Source organism: Mastigoproctus giganteus, chromosome 14, assembly GCF_048544385.1.
Source record: "Mastigoproctus giganteus isolate SK-2022 chromosome 14, ASM4854438v1, whole genome shotgun sequence".
Lineage (NCBI taxonomy): Eukaryota > Metazoa > Arthropoda > Arachnida > Uropygi > Thelyphonidae > Mastigoproctus > Mastigoproctus giganteus.
Window position 1 is genome coordinate 99,175,292 of NC_143588.1, and position 23,124 is coordinate 99,198,415.

The 23,124-nt window shown below is 35.5% G+C and overlaps 1 protein-coding gene across 1 annotated transcript in view; it reads left to right on the plus strand.

The window, feature by feature from the left end:
• LOC150075429 (dnaJ homolog subfamily C member 27-like) overlaps positions 1 to 23,124 on the plus strand; it is a 56,478-nt gene that overhangs the window by 19,679 nt on the left and 13,675 nt on the right. The window contains exons 4-5 of the mRNA XM_090388485.1: positions 18,081 to 18,245; positions 22,667 to 22,783. Coding sequence (XP_090244611.1) covers positions 18,081 to 18,245; positions 22,667 to 22,783 — 282 coding nt within the window. The remainder of the gene's footprint in view (positions 1 to 18,080; positions 18,246 to 22,666; positions 22,784 to 23,124) is intronic.

The following is a 23,124-nucleotide window of genomic DNA, read 5'->3' on the forward strand; positions in this document are numbered from 1 at the left end:
TGCTCAAACCATTCCAGGTGCCTAGTCTCCAGACACTGTAATTTGCAAAACTTCGTAAGAGCAACCCTTTGTTACATTCACTAATCTTGTTGCCCTTCTCTGTACTTGTTTCAACAGCTCTGCATCCTTCTTAAAATGAGGCCTCCAGACTTGTATACAGTACTTAAGGTGTGGCCTGACCATTGCCTTATATAAGGGGATAATCACCTCCCTGCTAGAAAAATTCCTGTATATCATTGACAAGACACCATGAGCTACTCTTGCAGACCATCTGCACTGCTCAGAAAACTTCATATCTGCCTGCACAATTACTCCCAGCTCCTTTTTCCTCTCTAACACTGTCAGCGTAGTACCACATAGTTGCCACAGTTGATACATTACTCTCGGGTTACTGCTTCCCATGTGCAGTACTTTACATTTATCAATGTTAAAGTTCATTTACCACCTCTCAGCCCTGCTCAACTTTTCTGTTACATCAGCGTACTGTTATTAACAACCCTGCTGATCTTCGTGTCGTCTGCAAACTTGGACATTAAGCCTGATATACTATCATCAATGTCATTAATAAATACAGAAAACAATGGACCCAATACTGAACCCTGGGGGACTCCGCTAATAACATTAGTCCCCAAAGAGCAGTGTCGATTGATTACCACTCTGTCTTCTCCCACTCAACCATTCCTTTATCCATATCAGCAATTTGCTCCCAGTGCCACTCTGCTCCAATTTGTGCAGCAGTCTTCCGTGTGCAACAGGATCAAAAGCCTTTCTAAGATCCATATATATGATATCAAAATTATTCTTTGCATCCAGTTCCTTTGTTACCACATCATAGTATCCAATCAAATTGGTCAGACAAGACTTCCCCTTACTAGTTCCTTTGGGACCAGTGCATTCTGCCTTGGGGGTTGCCGCTGTTTGCATGATGTTCAAGTGCAAGCTCTGACATTGATGTGGGCAGCTGAGAGCTTGATGGGCCCCTCAGCCGCCGGGTTAGCTAGGTGGGTAAAGTGCCTGCCTGGCAACCCAAAGGTCACGGGTTCGAATCCCGCCTCGGGCTTGGATCACAGTAAAATGCAAAAACTTAGGAGGTGCATTATGGCCACAGAAGCCAATACGCCAATAACTAACAAAAAAAAAAAAAAACCCTGTCCTTCAAGCTCTCACATAGGCCTATAAAAACGCTGAGTTGGCGCTTAATTTCCTCACGCTCCTTACATCGTGCACACACAGAGACATTCCCCTTGGCAATATCATGTCCCGTTCCTGATTGCTACACAAACATCAAACAAGCAGTGCATTTCAAAAGGCTGTGATTCAGAGGACAACCGCTTCCTCAGTTTTCCCGTGAGCCACAGCACTCCCATTAGTTTGAGCCTTTGCTTTGCTGCTCTGGAGTTAATCATGATTTCTATTCAATTTCAAATAAAATTCCAATACAAAATATAACCCTAAACTTATATCCCAATGCAGTTATAACGCTATATATATGTATTTCGATATCAAATATTATCTCCGAGTTACGTTATATGACTTTCTTATCTCCTGTCAAGTTATATGTATTAATTTATAATGTTACGTTTGTAAAAACTAGGTCGTTATATGTATTTAGTTAGGGGTGCCTCCATAGCCAGGTGGGAAGGAGCAGCAGTGCGTAGCACACGCTTCTTGATTAGACTGGGGTTTGAGCCCGTCACCACCAAATACGGAGGATGCGGAAAGGTCAGGGAATGACCACTGCATATTCCCGGAGCAATATGGCCTTAGTTGCTAATGCTCCTAAAAACCAAATAACAACAAGAACAAGTATTTACTTAAAAAAGTACAATTTAATTGACAATGAAATTTAATAAGTTAGTAAATTTTACTGATTAATTGATACTACTATACTCACTATCTAGTTTTATGTTAAACCTTATGCTATCTAGTTTGGGGTATACGTCGTATCATATAACAATGGCATCAAGTTACGAATAGTAAATCTACGGACACTAGGTATTAATTACTCTCAAAATTGCGCTATCTAAATTCAAAATAAACCACGAGCTTGACTAGGTCTATAAGCTATGTATATAAAATAATTTAATATGACAGTTAAGTCAATAGAATGGCTAATATAATTAAAAACTTAGCATTCTCAGGAGCTGCAAAACTTGCCCAACATGTGAATTAGATACCCTTACCAATACTAAGTAATAACCTGCAAAATCTCTATCTAAGTTCAAACTAAACTAAGTATCATTACTAGGAATATAAAGCACTTCTATAAAATAAATTAATATACCAATTTAAGTCAATAAAAAATAAAAAATCAATTATCAGCCTTAAAAATAAATAAAACTGGTAATATAGTAGCTATTGTATAATTTTGGAGCTCTGGAACTTTGTATAGTTAATTTAAAGAATCATGACTCTCTACCTAATAGTTTTATCTATTTTTATTTTATTGTATAAAATAATAATTAATGAAATACTAAATAAATAGCATACAGAAAAGTAAATGCCAAAAATTTTTAAATTTTTCAGCATCAAACGTTTTTTTTTTCTTTTTTTTTTTATGAAAACCCTAAACATGAGAGGTATTAGAACCTATATTACTTAGTACCATGCATGGGTTGAAAGTTGAAAAGGTGAAAGAAGATATTTGTTGACATTAGACTTGGAATTCTGTAGATTGTAATTTTGAAGGAAGGTTATTCCAGAAAATGGAAGTTGAATGAATAAATGAGGAAGAAGAAAAGTTGGTTCCCTGAGTTTGTAATTGGACAGTAAAAGGATGTTGACTGGTTGATTGGTTTGGAAGAAAGAGCTGGAATTATAGAAGCCAATTCAGAAGAAAAATTCCCATGGAGGTATCTATAGAAAAAGCATGCAGCAGAAACAGAACATTTATTAATTAACAGACATTAATTAACTTCACTGCCCTCTTTTGAGTAGAATCTAGAAGCCTGAGAGAAGTTTTGGGGGCACGGCCCCAGATGTGGGAACAATATTCCATGGTAAGGCAGAGTGAACAGCTGTTTGGAAGAAAAGTAACACCAAGAACAAAAGAGAAAACCTAATTTTTTTAGATGCCGAGGAAGTTTGTAATGTGCTTATGCCGAAAGAGATTAGAAGTCAGGGTAATACCCAATGGAGATATATGATCTTGCCTAGAGATCAGAATGTCATCAAAGATAAGCATAGGAGCAGAAAAATCTTTTTTTTTCTTTTTTTTTTTTTTTTGCGAGATATAAGACAGGTCTGAGTTTTAAAAGGATTGAAATCAACTAAGTTATCTTTACCCCACTAGAAAATTATATGGAGATTAGCATTTAAGGAATTGGTAGTGGATAGTTGAGAAGTTGAAGCTGTTTGTGCAAGGCAAGGTTTCTCAAACCGTCAAACAAGGAAGGTGGAATACAATGTGCTATCATTAGAAAAACTATGGATAGAATTTTTGGTCATTAGAAGAAGGTCATTAATATACAAGAGGAAAAGAGTGGGAGAAAGAACAGAACCTTGGGGAACACCAGCATTAGTGGAGAAGTTAGAAGCCAGAGAAAATTTGATACCCAATTACAAAAAAACAGTTGGCAAACCATAAGATGGAAGCTTATTTAGAAGTCTTTTATGCCAAGCACGATCAAAAGCCTAAATGCAACTGCTTGAGTTTCACCAAACTTTTCCATTGAATTTTTCGATAGATGGTAACATAAACCAGAATATCACTAGTGGATCGACACTGACAGAATCCATACTAGCGATCGTTGATCATATGGAAGGTTTCTAGATAGTTTGAGAGTTGGTGGTTAATTGATTACTCCATTACTTTAGAAAGAGTAGAAGTAAGTGCAATGGGATGATACTTGGATGGGAGGGATTTGTAACTAGTTAATACAATAGCACTTTACTACTCAGTTGAGAAAGTGTGCTGACAACCCATCTAGTTTCAAAAATTGTATTAGCACGTGCAGTTAGAACATCACATGCAGTGTTCTCTCGTGCACACCAAAAGAAATGCTGTCCAACTTAATAGCTTGGCGCATTATAGCCTTAGTTGCTAATGCGCCAATAAAATCCAAATCAAATCAAATCAAACTTAATAGCATTTGTTTTAGAATGCTGCATAGAAATATATTCCAGCATGTAAGATGCTGCATGTTTCACACATCATTTAGAAAGCTCATTTAGCATGGCCTTTAGAAACAAACTATGTAATTTCACATACCTTCTCATGTCCTTCTGATATTCAAAACTTTAAAATCTAAGTGACTATATAGAGGAAATTTACTCTATTTACTTTAGAAAGTAAATTTTATTTATATTTTATATTTTATATAAATGGAATCATGATTTTATTATATTCATGTGATAAGCTTTTGTTTCATATGATATGATAATATGTTCTATGTTGATATCAGTATTTGTAAAGAATAAGAAAAATTTCCCACAGTATGGTATGTAGAACACTTCTGTTTTTTTTTTTTTTTTTGCCTGGAGAGAAAGGAAGTGAATGAAATATTCAACAAGAATTTAAAATATGTAATTTGATAGAATATAACAGAGCTATGATGCTCAATAAGTTCTACATTGATATCAATATTTGTAGAAGTGAAAGTGTTCTACTTTTCATATTGAGGTAAATTTTTCTTATTCTTCTACAAATAGTTTCATATGATTAAATATTAAATTTGTCCATTTCACTTAACCTAAATATAACTGGGTCCAACTCACTTATATAAGTGATTTGGACCCACTTAAAATCAGACAAAGTATTACTGTTTAGATTCTACAATCTCTAAATTAAAATTTTGACTAATCATCTAGTTTTCATCAATGGAGAAAGGTGTTTCCTGTCCTCAGTTTAGCCTAAAAACTTCATCACTGTACTTCTGAAATGAACATAAAAAAAAAAAAAAAAAACTACACTGATTGTATCTGATTTGCATTTTGGTACATATGTATTTTGCAGGTTGTGTTGTGTCACCACACTACAACTGTTGTCAGCTTCAGGGGAGATCGAGCAATGTGAGTGCACAGGGTGCCAAAATTTAGGGGGTACAAAATGCCTCCCCCCCAATTAACTGATTTGTTGTAAATCTCAAGTCGCAATCTTCCAAAAGTCGCAATATGAAGTCAATCTTACATTCCGATTCAAGCAATTCGGAAAAGTTTGCATTTCAGTTATCGTGCATTCAAATGAATAAAAGTGCCACTCAACTCACGAGAAATGGGCCCCTCGGGACACTGGTGTTTCCCACGGGGCCTGTAGCCATGCAGGCCAATGGCTTTCAGTTAATTTTTCAGTTAATAGTAAAAATATAATGCATAAACTTAATAGGAAGTTGGAGAGGGCGCACAAAAAAATCTTGCACCGGGTGCTGATAGACCTGGGGCCGGTTCTGACTGTTGTGTTGTTAATATTATTATATATTTTAACTTCTTCCTAGTAAAATGGTGTATGCTTGTATAAGAAGTACACTGATGATGTCTTTGGATTAACAAAGGATAGGGAACAACTTTCCCTTTGAGAAAAAAGTAGTTTCTTATGCAAAATTTAAATTTATAAAATGTAAAATCTAAACAGTTAACACTTGATCCAATTTTAACATCATATTCAAAAATTTCAGCCCAGATATGACAAAAAAGGTTCAGGTTACACATAGTCTAAACCTAAAAATAAGCAAATAAACCCTGGCGCCTTTTAATTGAAACACCCTTTATATTATTATTATGAATATAAGTTTAACCTTTTTGGGGTTCAGCGTTGTTTCTGCTCTCTTCCTGTTTCAGTCCTGCACGAAAACCAAAAAAAAAAAAAAATGAATACTGAATATGAGCTCTTCAAACTATTTATTTTTGAGTTTACATTTTGAGTTTTTGAGTTTTACTGTTATATAAAAAGTGATTGATAAAACATTAAAAAAAAAAAACATTTCAGACATTTTAAATATTTATTATTTATATGATTTTAGTGTGTAGTATTTCTTGAAACATTCACCAGGATGCAATTCTACTTTACTGTAGCATGTCTCACAATACTAAAAACTGTTGTTTTCTTCCACTGCTTCTATTTTCTTCAATTATAGAAGTTTTTTCATTTAGTCCCATGTTAATAATCATCCAAAAAAAAGGAAAAAAATTGTATAATTAATTTATTGAAACTGAAACCCAGTCACACCATATTGAACAATCAGATATTCCAAAAACAGACCTCCTTATTACTTATTTTTATTGGCATAATTATTTGTTTTATTCAAAATTTCTTCAAAGAATCAGTAAAAAAAAAAAAAAAAAAAAACTGAAAATATGGAGGTTTGTTTTCAAAACAATCAAATGAAACATCATTTACCTTGCTTGGTCTCCAATCTTGCACACCAGCATTGGTTGACAGGTCGTCATCAATTTCTTCATCAGTGCTACAAGATATCGTTGGGATCTAATTTGTAAGGCCTTTTAATTGAAACACCCTTTATATTATTATTAATAAAAATAACATTCTCACTATTGGATAAAAGTAAATCAATTTCTTCATCAGAAAGGCCTTTTCGAGATGTTAATGTCACAAATAAACACTTGTTTCTGGCAAAGAGTAAATACACAGTGAACACTAAAAACAAAGAAGGAAAACTATGGCTACCAGCTGTTAACAATTGAATGTGAACATTCAGGTGTTAATATTTCAATTCACCATTCAATTTTTCTGTTTCTTACACATATACCTAGTTAATGGAGTAGAGTTACCCCATTTATAACCTTAAAAAATTGGCAAGAAATAATTCAGAATTTTTCACTTTTTTAGTGCCACTTTTATTTTCAATCTGTTATGAACACAAACTATGAAAAGTCTATTGTTTTATATTAAAAACATATTTTTAATTATTTTTTGAAAATAAAACACCTTGCATCACTTTAAGACATTTTTTTATCCCCTCTTATGTGGAAAATTTGATTATTATCTCCCTTATATTGGCTGACGGCTAAATGTAATTTGAAAAACTTGCACACTTCAAAAATTAGATGCCAGTCAGACTCTTTCATGATGCAAAGCCAGAAAGTATAAAGAGCACATGCCTCAATAATTGTACAAGAGATGCTGCTGAATTTAAATTCTTGTTTTCAGTATATACATATAATTATTGAGAACACAATTGACTTAGTCTTGCATTTTACTGTTTGAGTGATAATTAATAAATATTTCTGAAATTTTCAATGGTGAAATCAAAGCAAACACTTTCATTGAAAGGTATTGAGAGTTACAGCCAGTGGCGTAGGAACGCCTTGGCATTGGGGCAGGTGCCAAGGGCGCCACTGACAGGTCACACCAGTACAGTGCCAAGCTATTTCGACACCCGAGGCTAGCTGACGAAATGGCGCCCCTCGATGATGTCGAATGAAGACGACAGCACAAGGAGAGTGAAAATTAATTTTCACATGGTGATTCAAGCCTGCATGCATTCTTACATCTGAGTACATACTGCATAGTATCATAGTTCTATTTGATGTCCAGAATGTAACTTTGAAGGGATCAATCAGGCGATCGCTTTATCAGCGCATGCTCGAATGCACAGTAGTTCACAATTCGCACATTGTGTACAAACTCAATAAGTTATAAGTTATAGTGTTTTTGTGATTGCTATATAAACAGGTAATTGTGAATATTGCAATTTATAATTTAAATAAAACAATAAAGACCAAATTAATTTTAGATATGCCACCAAAGAAAAAAAGTGGAAAGACTGCATAAAGAGGAAATTAGAAAAAACATTCTGCTAGTTTACAAAACTGGCTTACAATAAGCCACTCCAAACCTGAAAGTGACAAAGAAAACGAACATGATTCGAATGAAGATGAAACAAGTGATGTTACCACTGAAATGGAAGTCCAAGAAAAAGCTCATACAGTTTAAGTTATTTTAAAAGAATTAGAAAGTGTGGACAATAACCAACAGTTGGCAGAAGAAAATGATGGCAGCAATAATATTAACATGGAACATGTCAGTCTGAATTTTAATGATCCAACCACATGGAACTTTAATACCCACAAAGATAGATCTCTTATGGTGCAACACGGTCCCAAACATATAGTCTTAAATACGTATCCTGTCACTAATGGCCGATGTTTCAATAATTCATGGAAATACAAAAATGAAGGTATTGAGAGAAAAAAAAAGAGGAAATAGTTATTTTATTGCAAATACAAAGATGCAATATATTGTTTTGTTTTCCGTGCCTCTTATTTGTATCTGGCACAAATAATGTTCCATTTTGCAGCTCAGATGGATTTAAGGATTGGAAACATTTAATCCAAACGTTCTTTTTCATGAGAATTCATTACAACACAAACAATTTCACAAAATGGAAATTATTAGAAAAGGGCCTTCAAAAAGGTGGACTAATTGACGACGCTGCACAAGCAGCACTAAGAAGCGAAATGGCGTCATATATTGAAATGTATATTGTTCTGTGCTGAAAATAATTTGGCATTTCGTGGACATGCTAGTAATATCGATACTGAAGAAAAAAATTGTGGCGTATTTTTAAACTTGATAAAATTTGTCAGCCAATTTATTGTTGGTATGAAAAATGCTCTGGAATCGCATATTAAACACCACACTAATTATTTATCTCTAGAAATTCAGAATAATTTTATATCTATATAATATTGGTGTGGATACACCATAGATAGCTCAAAAAAACTAAGATAGTAGCGTGGAAGGCATCATTTCCTCTGTATCTCATATTGTGCTCGATGATAGGCCAATAGCTTTGAAACGGTGCCGTTTCACTTCCACGAAACAACAGATGACCGCTTGTTGGGATAAAGGAAAAACACTCTCTTCTAAATCTCTAACAGGGTACTTACAATAGAAGGTTGACCAGAGCCTAATGTCCGAATGTTTAATACACCTTGGTCTGTCCACTGGCTATGGATACACAGAAAGTAGTTGATCAGCTCGACTTCTCGGTATGTGGGACAGGTAGACGGATAGGTTTTATGGGTCCCACTGAGTTGCAGATGGTAATCTCTTTATCTTTTAATTCGAGTGTAACAACAGCACTATTGCTTGCTTGAAGGCCATGGGTGCGAACGATGTGTACCCAGTTAAGTCTCGTAATGCAGTCGTTATATGGAAAATTTTCGTTTCCATAAAACGAAGAAATTAAAAAATTCTAAAAAAATTCGGTAAAAAAAAAATTCGGTAAACAATAAAATTCTATTTAGTGAATTCTAAAAAAAATTCGGTAAAAATAAAACATTTATCTCTAAATAGAAAAATTCACTATAAAGAAGTTTGTTAAATAGAGGTCCCACTGTACTTATTATTTATCATGATTTTTACCAATTATCGAAAAAAAGGCACGTAGCCATGAATTTGCCAAGGGCACCGAAAACCTAGCTATGCCTCTGGTTACAGCTGTGTGGATTGAATAGACAAAGAGCACAAAATCACTGACCTCATTCAGGGACCTCAAAGACTTTGCATGCTTGACTTTGGATTAATTGATCTACAGGCCTGGGAAAAATGATTCTTTCTCCTTGTTAGTATCCTGGCAACAGTTGTGCTCTAACTGTTGGTTGGACTGTGGTCATCTGACAGGGATGGGAACAGTGCTCTGTCCTGCTGTGAGAAGTTGCCTGTCTCACTGGTCTCTGCTAAAACCCAATTTGGCACTGACTAATCCATTCTAGGAGCTGCTTCTGTCTATTCCATATGATGTCTGTGGAATAGACTGTGGAATCTTATGGTGTGTATGGAGGTTTGGAAGCTGGGAGGTAGAGAAAGGAATTGTCACTTTCCACTTGTTTCTGTTGAAGTTATAGTGACCCCAAATGTGAAAAGTATCGAGAAGATGGAGACTAGTTTTTAACATTGGACTTAAATTTCTGTAGATTGTAATTTTCAAGGAGATTTTTTCAAAGGACAGAAGTAGAAAAAGATAACTAAGAAAGAAGAAAAATGTGTTCAGTGAGTTTGGAGTTAAACTGTGAATGAATATTGATCAGTTGAGATATGTGTTTAGACTGGTTGCGAAAAAAAGAGGTGGAATGGTACAGAAATATCTGTAGAAAAGGTATGCAGCAGAAACTGAATGTCTGCGTGATACGAATGGAGCGAGTTTTTGAGAAATTACTAATTAGGCAACTGTCATCATTTAGATAGAGTCTAGAAATTTGGGGGATTGTTTTACATCTTTAATACCCAGCAGTATGAGGGTGAAAATAGCAATCGGACAGAGGCTCCATTGAAGAATAAACCATTACTAAATAATGAGCTAGGGTACCTAAACAATTGATATTGACCTTGTACTTTGAAGGCTTGTTGGTGAGGAAACAATCAGGAGTGTGAGGTTTGCGATTAGATCGTATTCTCATAGGTAAATGTGTGAGGGCATTAGTAATACCAAAAGTCTCAATATATTTATGTCATCTAGGTCGAAATAGACATAGGTCGAAAGGTCATATAGCTAGAAAATTGAAGCCAGCTAAGGTTTTGAACATTAAAATCTCCTGTGTATAATCCCTGTTTGCAAGTCCTAAAAAACTGCACCTAGTGTACTGAAGGTGACTGTCCAGTTTTGACCAACATAAGCAAGGGTCAAGGTATGGTGTCCACACCACACACAGAGGGATGCTATCCCTCTGTTACCTGGCGATACTAGGTGGTAAGTGATGCTCATTGACCGATATAATACCACAACTTTGCTTATTAGAGGCTTGAAGTGGTGAAACCTATGTTTAGTTCCCCAGAGCAAAGCCCTTGCAATCCCATCTCTTCCACTGGGCAGTATGATTGATGTCTTTTGAGGTTATGATAGATGTTATCCAATATTCCTTACTTACATTTCGAGGGTACAGCTCTAAAATGTTCACAGACTGGCCACTATATGTTCCACTGGACTGAACCTATTGATAACTCTCTAGGAGGCATCTGGATCTGCTAGTATATAATATAGCTGCTTCTGCTCTGTCAGGTAGTGACTAGAGGGAGTCCAAGTAGTGTATGCAGGGGGGGAGCATTGTTCAGGCCATGTTATATCAAGAAGCTGGGTATATTGTTGCTGTTTGTATTCATATCTAAAAATTTCATTACTTTATACATATCTCCCATCTACATTTACTTTACCAATGAATACATCATGAATAGGTCAAACTAAGAAAAAAACTTATCTGCAAAAAGATTTAAACTTCCTAAAAACTTCCTCATCCATTTCACAAATATAAGTGGTCTCATTTCCAATTGCAAAGATGTCCATTTCCACTTACAGTCTGCCTAGCCCCACTCACTTTTTCTGACAGAATCCCAATTATCAGTTATTTTAATAATCTGACAGAATCCCAATTATCAGTTGTCCTAATTATTTGCGGTGCCTCCATAGCCAGGTGGACAGGAGCAGCAGTGTGTAGCACACGCTTCTTGATTAGACCGGGGTTCGAGCCCATGAGCCACCAAATACGGAGGATGCGGAAAGGTCAGGGAATGACCACCACATATACCCTGAGCAATATGGCCTTAGTTGCTAATGCTCCTAAAAACCAAATAACAACAACAACATAATAGTTTGCTGTACAATACCTTTTGCTTCAAAGGTAGTACTTCTCTGATATTCCCTGTTTGAGACTTAGCACTTTGCAGTCTCCTCTTTTCTGTCTTCTCTGGTTTAAAATCTCTCTGCTCCATTCTGTCAAATTCATCTTTTGCCTTTTTGTCAATTTCCTGGCTCTAATTACTTGGAACTCTTTGACTTCCTTTCTTTGAAACTTGACTTTCTCCACTCCAACTTTCCTAACAGTGAGGTAATTTTCCTTGGTGATTTTAATGTTCATAACTCCAGTTTTCTAATCACATGAACCCAGTTGGCTGAAATGCTGAGGCTTTTGTGATTACTAATAACCTTGCACAGATTGTTCATTTACCTACTAGAATAATTGGCAATCCTAACCACGCACGCCCAACACTCGTTCTTTTTCTCACAAGCAATTCTTCAAATTACACAGTTGAAGTGAGTGGTTCTCTAGGCACCTCAGATCACAATTTGGTGATGGTCTCTTCTCCAATGGAACCTTTTTCTCATGGCCATTCTCAGCCTCAAGTTGTTTGGCATTACAAGAATGCAGAATGGAACTGAATGGAGTGTACTAGGAATGGTAAATCACCTCCTACCATTCCCAGTGCACCTCACTCAATGCCTCTTGTGGTCTTCTATCAAAAAAAAAGGATATCAGAAGAATTTAGAGCAGTCTTGATGCCAAGAAAGCTCCATGTGCTGACGGTATTTCTCCACTTGTTCTCAAAACTTGTGTTCCTGAGCTTACTCGTTCCATGTCACTTTTTTACTCTTGTATTTCACGAATGTTTTTCCATCTACTTGGAAATTTTCTCATATCCAGCCAGTTCCTGAAAAGGGTGACAAATCCTTCCAGTCCGATTATTGTCCCATTGCACTTCTAATCTTTCCAAAGTAATGGAGAAATCCATTAACTGGCAACTCCTAAAGTACTTTAAATTTGACCAATGATTGCCAATGGTATGGATTCTGTCAGTGTTGATCTTTTTTTGATATATTGTTTTATGTTGCCCATCTCCGACAGTGAGGCCGACAGTTTGGGGGAATTCAAAGGTCATCTGGATAGTACCTTCGGGTAAGGGAAGCGCATAGGATGATAGGTTTAATTTCCTTTTTTTATTATTAATTATTATTATTTTTTTTGTTTTTATCATTGTTTTGTTCTGATATATATATATTTTTTTGGCTGGTGCAGCATAAGCCATAGGCTTTCTTGCACCATGCGGCCATTACTAATACTAATACTATCTCGAGCACAAATTCAGTGGAAAAGTTTGGAGAAACTCAAGCAGTTTCTCTTGACATTTCTAAGGCTTTTGATCATGTCTTGTAAATAAGCTTCCATCTTATGGATTGCTGACTGTTTTTTACAATTAGGTATCCAGTTTTCTCTCTGTCCACTCCCTGCAGGTGATGGTACTCTGTATTCTAGCCTCTCCCTAATGCTGGTGTTCCCAAAGGTTCGGTTTTTTTCTCCCACTCTTTTCCTCTTATATTAGTAACCTTCTTCCACTAACTGGAAATCCTATCCGTAGTTTTGCTGATGATAGCACATTACATCTCATTTTCCAATTTGAGAAATCTTGCCTTGTACAAACAGCTTCAACTTTTCAAATATCCACCACCGATTCCTAAATGCTGATCTCCAGGTAATTCTCCATTGGGGCAAAGTTAACTTTGTTAATTTCAATCCTAAAACTCAGTCCAGTCTTATATCTCACACAAAGGAGTCTACTGCTCCTATGCTTATCTTTGATGACACTCAAGATTTTTAGACAAGATCACATATCTCTCATAGGCTCTGAGGTGCCCCCATAGCCAGGTGAGCAGGAGCAGCAGTGCGTAGCACACGCTTCTTGATTAGACCGGGGTTCGAGCCCATGACCACCAAATACGGAGGATGTGGAAAGGTCAGGAAATGACCACTGCATATCCCAGAGCAATGTGGCCTTAGTTGCTAATGCTCCTAAAAACCAAATAACAACAACATTAGGCTCTGATTTCTGATCTCTCTTGGTATAAGCACATTACAAATATTGCCTTCTGCTGCATCTAAGAAACTGGGTTTTTTCTTTCACTCACAGTGTTACTTTCTTCCCAATAGCTACTCGCTCTATACAAATTTCAAATCCACCCTAATATGGAATATTGTTCTCACATCTAGGGTAATGCCCCTATAACTTCTTTCAGGCTCCTAGACTTCATTTGAAAGAGGGCTGTTAGGTTAATTAATGACCCACCTCTTACAAAGTGTCTCCACTGTCTCATAGATGTTCTATTGCTGCTGCATGCCTTTTCTTATATGTAGATACTTCCTTGGGCACTGTTCTTCTTAATTGGCTTCTATAATTTTCCCTCTCTCTTTTAAACCAGTCTGAATGCATGCTGCAACCAATCAACATCCATTTACTGTTCAACTTCAAACAGAACCAGCTTTTCTTCTTCCTTATTTATCCCTTCAACTTCCCTTTTCTGGTACAACCTTTCTTCACATGAATTTCCTGAAAAGTACAATCCACAGAAATTCAAGTCTAATGCCAACAAGTATCTTCTTCTGGCTTGTCAATCTTCAACTTATGCAAGGCACAAGGTGCTACACGATCTAATACTTTTTGTGTATGGAGTTTTCATTAAAAAAGGCAAATTAGATTGGATAAAGTTAAAATAATTATTTGTAGAATTGAGAGAATGATGGAGGTAACAACAGTGGTAGTATCATTTTGGAGTAATCCCTCCCAAGAGCCTGAGTATATTGGAACAAATATCATGTGTTTTATGGTATTAATTCAGTGGCCATCAATCACATATATCATCATTGTTATGTGCTCCTCTGAAGAGATTTAGCCCCAAACAATGAATCAATCTAACATAATGGAGCAACAAGATGATCAGGAAATGTGCTACAAATAATATCACAGTGGACCTATGCATAAAAAAAATACATCTCCCAAAAACTTCCTAAATAATTCCACAAATATAAGTGGTTAAGTTTTTGGGAGATTTATTTCTTTTTGAAGATAAGTTCGTCCATTAGTATGTATGTGTGTAGATATGATGTACACAAAACAAGATATACCGAAATCATTAACATATTGTAGTCTTTGTAATTCCTTCCCACTTACATACTACTTGGATTTTCTTCCAGTCGAAACAGCAAAATCCAGCTTATCTGGATACTTCCTAAAATGTTACTTAGGCCAGTGTACTATCTATCACCTGGCCTGCCAAAACTGTTTTAGATCTACTCTTGAAATATAAGAAATATTGGATCTCACCATGATGTCTGTCATAATCTCAAAAGACATGACAGAAGTTACTAGACTTTACTTAATAAAGACTTCAAGACTCCATTAAGCAGAGTGATGGTATTGCACTATGTGATGAGAGTTGTATAACAGTATTGTCTGCTGTTACTAAAGTCAGCCATTCCTTTGTGTAGCTTTCATGCCATAACTCAATCCCTCTTGAGTAGTCACCTTTTGGAATACTAAACATAGTATTTTCACATACCCGGCATTATAAGTCTTGCCAGTATGAAGGTTCAAGTGGAGGATTTGGTTCACCTGGAACTCTTGAGTTGGTCTGGGATTGTTCTGAATGGCCCATACTTCTGTAAATTCTCATCTCCTTAGAATGTGGCCCATTCCAGTGATATTGGAAAGTGGGCAATGAAAAAGGCAGCATCCCCTGAATATTGCCACATCGGGTATAATTAGCATGCATGCTTATATGGATCATATTTTCTGCATAAGTGAACATGCCAATTTCACTGTTGTATGTAGTGTTCCCTAACCTAGACAGTCTGCCTGGGTCAACAGCATTTGTGCTTGTAGTGGGTTGGGGACGGGGAGTTCAGAATTTGCTTTATTTTTCTGTAAGGATATGAACACATAGAAGGCAGGTTGCCAGCTTTCCAGTAATCAGCTGCAATATACAGCATAAATGACTCATAAGTTAATGGGAGCACATAGTAAAAGTGTGTCAGAACTGATCAGGTGCCAATTGTATTAACCTGCTTGCTTACTGGAATGAAATTTTACACTCCATGGCTGTCAGCACTGGTCATTAAATTTTAGCCATGGATATTGAGACCAAGTTTTTTATACCTTACCAGATTGATAGATTAGCTCTTCCCTTAACAAACTTATGTTGTAAATCTCTTATAGCATTACTATCAAAGTGACTCCTGCACTGCATCCTATATTCCATAATATTTTCCTGACTTACTATTGACTTACAGGTCTGCAGTTGACCAATATATTCAGCGATCAACTACAGATCGATAGATGATCACTGGATCACTCTTAGAACCATCTTGTGTATGGCTGGGGACTTTGAAATTAAATTGTTGCATGCTATATCTCTGCCTTTGCCACATTTTTGGTGATGATTAAATGTAATTGTCATATGTGCTGCCTTTGGCCTGTCATAGATTGCTAATCTCTAGCACTAAGCATAGAGACATAAGATATTTGTTACAAAAGTAGGGATAAAAAAAATTTGTATAATTTGCGTAGTCATTACTGAAGTGTTCAAAGGACAGTTCAGAATTTTGAATATACAGTAAAACCTCTTGAATTCAGACCACCTTTTTTTTTTATGTTTGGTTTTTATTTATTCACAATGGAAATTTATGTAAACAAGAAGTAAAAGCTTTTGTAAGAAAAAGCATGCAAGTAAGAGTAAAATCTTATTTCAGTCAGGTCACCTTGCAGATGCCTAGTTTCCAGATGGTGCAATTTACAGAACTCAAGTCTTTCACATTTATAGTACCCTTTTGTTTCTCTTCTCTGCACCTGTTCTAGCATATCTGCATCCTTCTTGAAGCGAGGCTCCCAGATCTCCATGAAGTACTCGAGGCTTGGCCTAACCATTGCTTTATACGGTGATATCGCTTCTCTGTTCCTGCTAGCAAAATTCCTATATATTCCTATATACTGATAGATATCGCTTCTCTGTTCCTGCTAGCAAAATTCCTATATATTCCTATATACTGATAGAATCCCATTTATGAAGGATATAAATCTGCTGGAAGGAGTGCAATTGTTGGAGGAACAAAAGGATAGATAGACTTAGCAAGAAAGATAGTTTGTGGATGGAAGCATCTGGAAACTAGGCATCTATGCGGTTCCCGAATTAAGGTGTATAAGGCTTTCAAAAGGTAAAGTGAATGTTGATTGCATCTTTGCTCTTTCTCAGATAATACACACAAACATACAGAGGGACATAAATTTAAGTTTTGCTATGTATGTTACATTTCAGGTGCATTTGCCTTTTTTTATTTTCTTGAATTAAGTGAGTTTCTTTTTCTGTGATTAACAGAAATGAAAAGTAAATATGGTTATAAGTCTCTTCTTCTCATAACATGACTGCTAAATGCAATTTTTCATGAGTCTTGCATAATGATACACATGAAGCACGCACGCACGCACATGCACGCACGCACGCGCGCGCACACACACACACGCACGCACACACACACAGTCTGAAGCTAACAATAAATACTGCATTAAAACCATATTTAATCTATGAATTTCTTTTTTTCCATATAGACTGTAATGAAAAATAATAATAATAATTGCTAGCTTTCTCTTTGTTTAATTTTAATGAAATTTGGGATGGCTCAACAAATATTTCTAAAAGAAGCAAATATAAAATTTAATAGAAATCTATTCATTAGGAGTCAAATTGTTGCAAGTGGGTGAACAGACATGGTGAAGACATTAGACACTTATGTACATATTTGTGAAGATACCTAAAATTGATGGTTGCAGAAATTCACTCTCAGCCAGAGAGTAATTTTTGGAATAAATTTAATTGAGGATTGTGAAAATTATTAGAAGTTTTTATTTTTTAATGGCTGATACTGTGTAGGCTTTGCTTCCTTGCATCATTTTGTCAGTACTAATTCTTTTTCTCTTGTTATGCATATTTTAAGCAGTATTTTTTTAAAACCTTTTTTAATTTTATTTTTTCAAAATAACATTTTAGGTGAGAAATATGCATAAATCTACAAAGCCTTGCATCACTAGTATATACTCAAAACTGAACAGAAAATTCCTCTTCTTATACAAGAATGGATCAACTTCAACAGAGTAACCTTGGAATGGCTATTTTTCTCAAATTCAAGTTCAGAGTTTAGTTTACAATCAGCTCCAGTTCAGATAACATTGTTATTTTGATAAAATTTATTTACTTATTGTTTCACTCATTCATCATTCATGTGTGACAGTTGAAAGGGAAGGGGGGAGTCAGCATAAAATTGATTGATCTTAATAAGATAATCATATAAGATTGGTTTACCTGTTAACATGGAAGAAAAATATTTTGAATTTAATAGGTTTTCAAAGGAGAGAAAAGAAAATAGGAAAAAATCTGCAATATTGTTATGACAACTTACACCTTTACATGTGTGGAGCTAGCTAATGAGTAAGTTATTTGAATGTTATTAAGTATTGTTTCTGTAAAAACAGGAATAAATTAAATTATACCATGAAATAATATTCAATAAATGTTTTTAATTTATAGGTAAGGAATGAATTTTATAAAGATACTCATGGAGCTCTCCTAGTTTATGACGTCAGTGACAAAAATAGTTTTGAAGCTCTAAATACTTGGTTGAAAGAATTAACAGAAGAACTATATAGGCACACAAGCATAGACAACGTAGTGAGTTTTGTCTGTGGTAATAAGGTAAGAATGAACATATTTTGTTAACTATTGGGTATTTATGATTTTTCCAACTGTAAACAGCCAAACTAGCCTGAAAATTAACATTTTATACATTATGGAGCAATGTTTTCTTTATGTGGCTAGAGCTTTACATGAAATGTAAAACTCTGGTCACATGTTTGTCTGATTATAAAATGAAATAAATTTCCTGGTGAGTTACATAAATTCATGCTTGTTATCCCATTGTGTTTATGTGGCTACAGTACTGTGGGTCTTGTTTTTATCTGAGTGAATCTTTTGTATATTTTCAAAAAACTTCTGAATTAAATATCCAATCAGTCAAAAAGTTTTGACTGACTATAAATTTTATTCTTCACCACTAGTGGATGATGCAAATAGATTGTGTTACAGTCTACAGACTACAAAATGACCATTAAGTGCCAAGTGTGCTGTTTTTGTAACTGAGAAGTGCTTATTAATTACATATCATAAAAGGAACACCTAATCACACCAAATCTCTGGTTATTCAAAACACTGTAGATTTAATTTGATTAGTAATCAAGTGACAGTTTATGTCACTCAATTACTTATTCAATTTTGGATAAAGAGATTTACTTGTATATATCTGTACACTAGAAATTACTAACAATCTTCATCCCTAAAACCCTTATAGTTTTGTTTATTTCACTTGCTCATTTTACTGCCACAATAGTATGTGTGCACTCTTCAGGGCCATCTAAGCCATTCCATCTTTCTTTAAAATCTAGCAACTGTCATGTTTCCATAAATCCCATGAATTTCTCACCCGCTGCACATTTGGTCTCTTCATTCATACTGTTGGTGTAAAATTGTGATTTGTACTGTCTCCATCCAGTTGGTCCACTCCTCCCACATGAATGCTTTATAGAGGTTGTTAATTGGGATGTCCAGTGCCTGCTGGCTAAGATACCCTGGAATTAGTAGTAATAGTAGTAGCAGCAAATGATGCAAGAAAGCAAGCTTATATAGTATCAGCCAAAAAAAAACCCCACACACACACACACACACTTCCTTACCCTCCAAGAATTTGTCTAGTTCTTTCTTGAATTTATTCAAACCATCCACTTTCACAACAGATGGAAGCCTATTCCAACAATCAACCACTTGCTTGCTGAAGGCAAACTTCTTCACATCTATCTTACAACCATCCTTCCTCAACTTAAATTTATGCCCCCTCATGTGTGTAGTCTCAGCAGGAGGAAGAATGCCATTCACATTCAGCGTACACAATCCATTTAAGGCCTTAAACACCTCAGTCAGATCACCATGCATGTGTCTAGTGTTCAGATGCTGCAGTTTGCAGAACTGAAGCTTTTCTAGGTAAGAGGACCCTTTTGTTCCCTTCACCAATGTGGTTGCCCTTCTCTGCACCCATTCCAGCAGATCTACTTCCTTCCTAAAATGAGGCCTCCAGACCTGTATGCAGTACTCGATGTGGCCTGACCATTGCCTTATACAAAGGGATAATCACCTACTTATCCCTGCTAGCAAAGTTCCTGTATATCATTGACAAAACCCCATGAGCTGTCCTGGCAGCATGTCTGCACTGCTCAGAGAATTTCATATCTGACAGTGCAATTACCCCCATCTCTTTTTCATTTCCTACTACCCTGAGTGTAGTTACACACAGTTGATAAGTTACTCTTAGATTACTGCTACCCATATGTATTACCTTGAATTTGTCAATATTAAACTTCAACTGCCATTTATCAGCCCATCAACCTAATTTTTCTAAATGTGTTGCAGCAGCATACTGTCATTACTGTCATTAATCACCCTGCCAACCTTTGTATCATCTGAAAACTTTGACATTAAGCCTGATATATCTTCATCAATATCATTGATAAATACAGAAAACAATGATGGACTCAGCACTCTGAACCCTGGGGAACTCCACTGATAACATTAATCCACGAAGAGTAGTGCCTTGATAACTACTGTCTGTCTTCTTCCACTTAACCATCCCTTTATCCATAGCAGTAGCTTGCCCTTAATGTCACATTAATCCAGTTTATATAGCAGTCTTTTATGTGCAACAGTATCAAAAGCCTTCCTGAAATCCAAGTATAAGATATCAAATATGTTTTGCATCCAGGTCCTTGGTCTCTGTATCATAGTAACCTATCAGATTGGTTAGACTAGACTGTCCCTTAACAAATCCATGCCATGACTGCAGTATGATTGCATTCCTGTGCAGATTGTCCTGCATTACTTTTTAAATTAGTTATGCCGTTATTTTAATCTGACAGGTCTGTAATTACTCATGTTATCTATTGATCCCCCTTTATGAATTGGGAATACAATAGTACATCTCCAGCTCATAGGGACCTCTCCTGAATCTAAGGATGCTCTTATAATTATGGCTAAGGGTTTGCTCACCTCCTTATCTGCCTCCCTTAATATGATTGGATAGATCCCATTCACCCCAAGTGCCATTTTTACGTTCAGCTTCAACAATTTCTCTTCCATTTTCCTTGCAGTTGTCACAGTCATTTAGCTCCCCTTCAGAGTTTGATAAACTTCTGACATTCCCTCCCTTAAAGAATTCCTCACGTGTGAATGCAGATGCAGAATATCTGTTCAAGTTGTCAGCAACATGAGCAGGGTCATCAGTGGTTAACCCATTGACATCAAGTAGCCCAAGGTGATTCAACCCCTTCCTTCTGCTGTGAATATAAGCATAGACATCTTTGCTACTTTTCTGGACATTCTTTGCTGGAGACTTCTTATAATCTGCCTTAGCTTGCCTAACCTCCTTTGTGACTCGATTACAGGTTAATTTATATATACCATAGGTTTCTGTATCACCTGATAATTTATATGCATCCCAGCCACATGTATCAATAGTTAATCTGTTCATCTGCTATTAATTTTTTTAACTAAAAAATTAATAACAAATACTGAATGTCAGTTAACTAGGTGGTTAACTGACATTCAGCCATGACATTATTACCACAAAAGCCAAAATTTTACAGCGTATTATGCTTTGTACCGTGCCAACAAGGCTCAGTTTTTCTTCAACAGTAGGAACTTTGCACTGACATTGGCCTGTCACAGTGTAAATGTGAGGTCATGTTATGATGTCATAGAATGGAATATTTGAAGAGTACCACTTGGCGCATGAAGCACTTGCTTATGCAAATAGAGTAGTTCCAATATAGACTGAAATAAATTTATTGTGAGTACAGTAAATTAGTGTGAACAGAAATTTTTTTATAATTATTTCGATTATTAGGTTTTATTATTCATATTCAGACACTTCGATACAAGTTCACATAATACAATTTCAAATCAAAAGTGGAAGAATGTGATAAATCTCTTGAGGAAAGAACGAAGACAGCATTGGCTATGTAAAAGTCCAAATACCCATAATATGGTGGATTTATACACTGTAATTTTATTATAGGTTGCACTCTAGTTTATAGTTTGTTTTCCTCACTTCATGCTTCAGTGGATATTTACAGCCTAATTTTAGCCTTGTTGCTTTTCTTAATTTACACATTTTCTAAGTAAATCAGCAGCTTTTAAATTTAATCAGATTTTTACAACTGTTTTACAAAATAAGCACATCTTGCTGAAATTCTTGATGGTCTGTTTCCCACACAAAACTTACACATTAATAGAGCAATGGCTGAATTATGGTTGTATGTATGAATAGGAATTTTTAAGTTTCAATAATGAATTTGTTATATACAAAATAAGCAATATAAGTTGTATTTCTTGCCTGGTTATATTATGCAGTTTGCAACTTTGAATATATATCAGGTGTCTAAAATATTCAAAGTACAATTTTATAATTTGTCAAAAACGAAATGATGCCCCTTTTTATAAATCTTGCACATTAAGATGAACAAGACCTTATGATAAATATATATTATGTATAACTGGGACAAAATACTGTATTCAAACATTATAGAATTCTAGTTCTGCCTTTCTTTTGGGGGAGGGGGGAAATCCTTTCTAATACTCGGAATTCTAGACATCAGATTTGTCTGCTGTGAATGGTCATAACCTCTAACGTTTGTTGCATAAAAATATCACAGCTGTCAACATTTTTGATAGAGGTTTTTATTGTTTTAGGTGTTATATCAACTTCCTTTGTTTTTTTCTTCTTTTAATTGGAATTATGTGGAGGAAGTCATCTTGAAATTACCATATTAGCCAACTAAAAGAAACATTTTTTGATATTTTAGGGAAAAAAAAAAAGAAAAGCTCTGCTTGTTTAACCATCTATTAAGATGGAAAACTGCAAGTTTCAAGCTAATTGTTAATCCAACCTTTTAAATATTCTTGCATTGTAATAATATCTGTAAGGATGTCATAAACAGTTGAATTCATAAATGGAATTTTATTTACACCGAAACTTTATTTCGTATTGAAATATAATTTTTTTTCCTTAATAGTGTGACAAAAGGAGGGTAGTAGATGAAACTGATGGTAAATTATGGGCAGCACTTCATGGCTTTTCATATTATGAAACATCAGCTATGACAGGAGAGGGAATAATTGACATGTTTCAGGTTAGTAAAGTGAAGATATGTATATATTAAAAAAAAAAAGTATTTCAATATTTTTATTTTGATAAAAATTAAAATCTGTGAACTTTGATGTTATTCCTATTTAAGGCAAATTGCCAATAATAAAATCTTTCAGTGCAACCAAAATAAAAGTAATTCTTAAAGATAAAGATTAGCCAACTGCAGTTGGCTGATCTTAGGCAGAAAGAGCGAGCAGAGTTTCCCTGAGAGTCATTCTGGGTTTTTTCAGTCTGCACAATATGAAATTGGCCCATGAATGCAGTAGTATAGGAATGCCTTGGCAATGGGGCAGGCGCCGAGGGCACCGCTATCAGAAGAGTGCC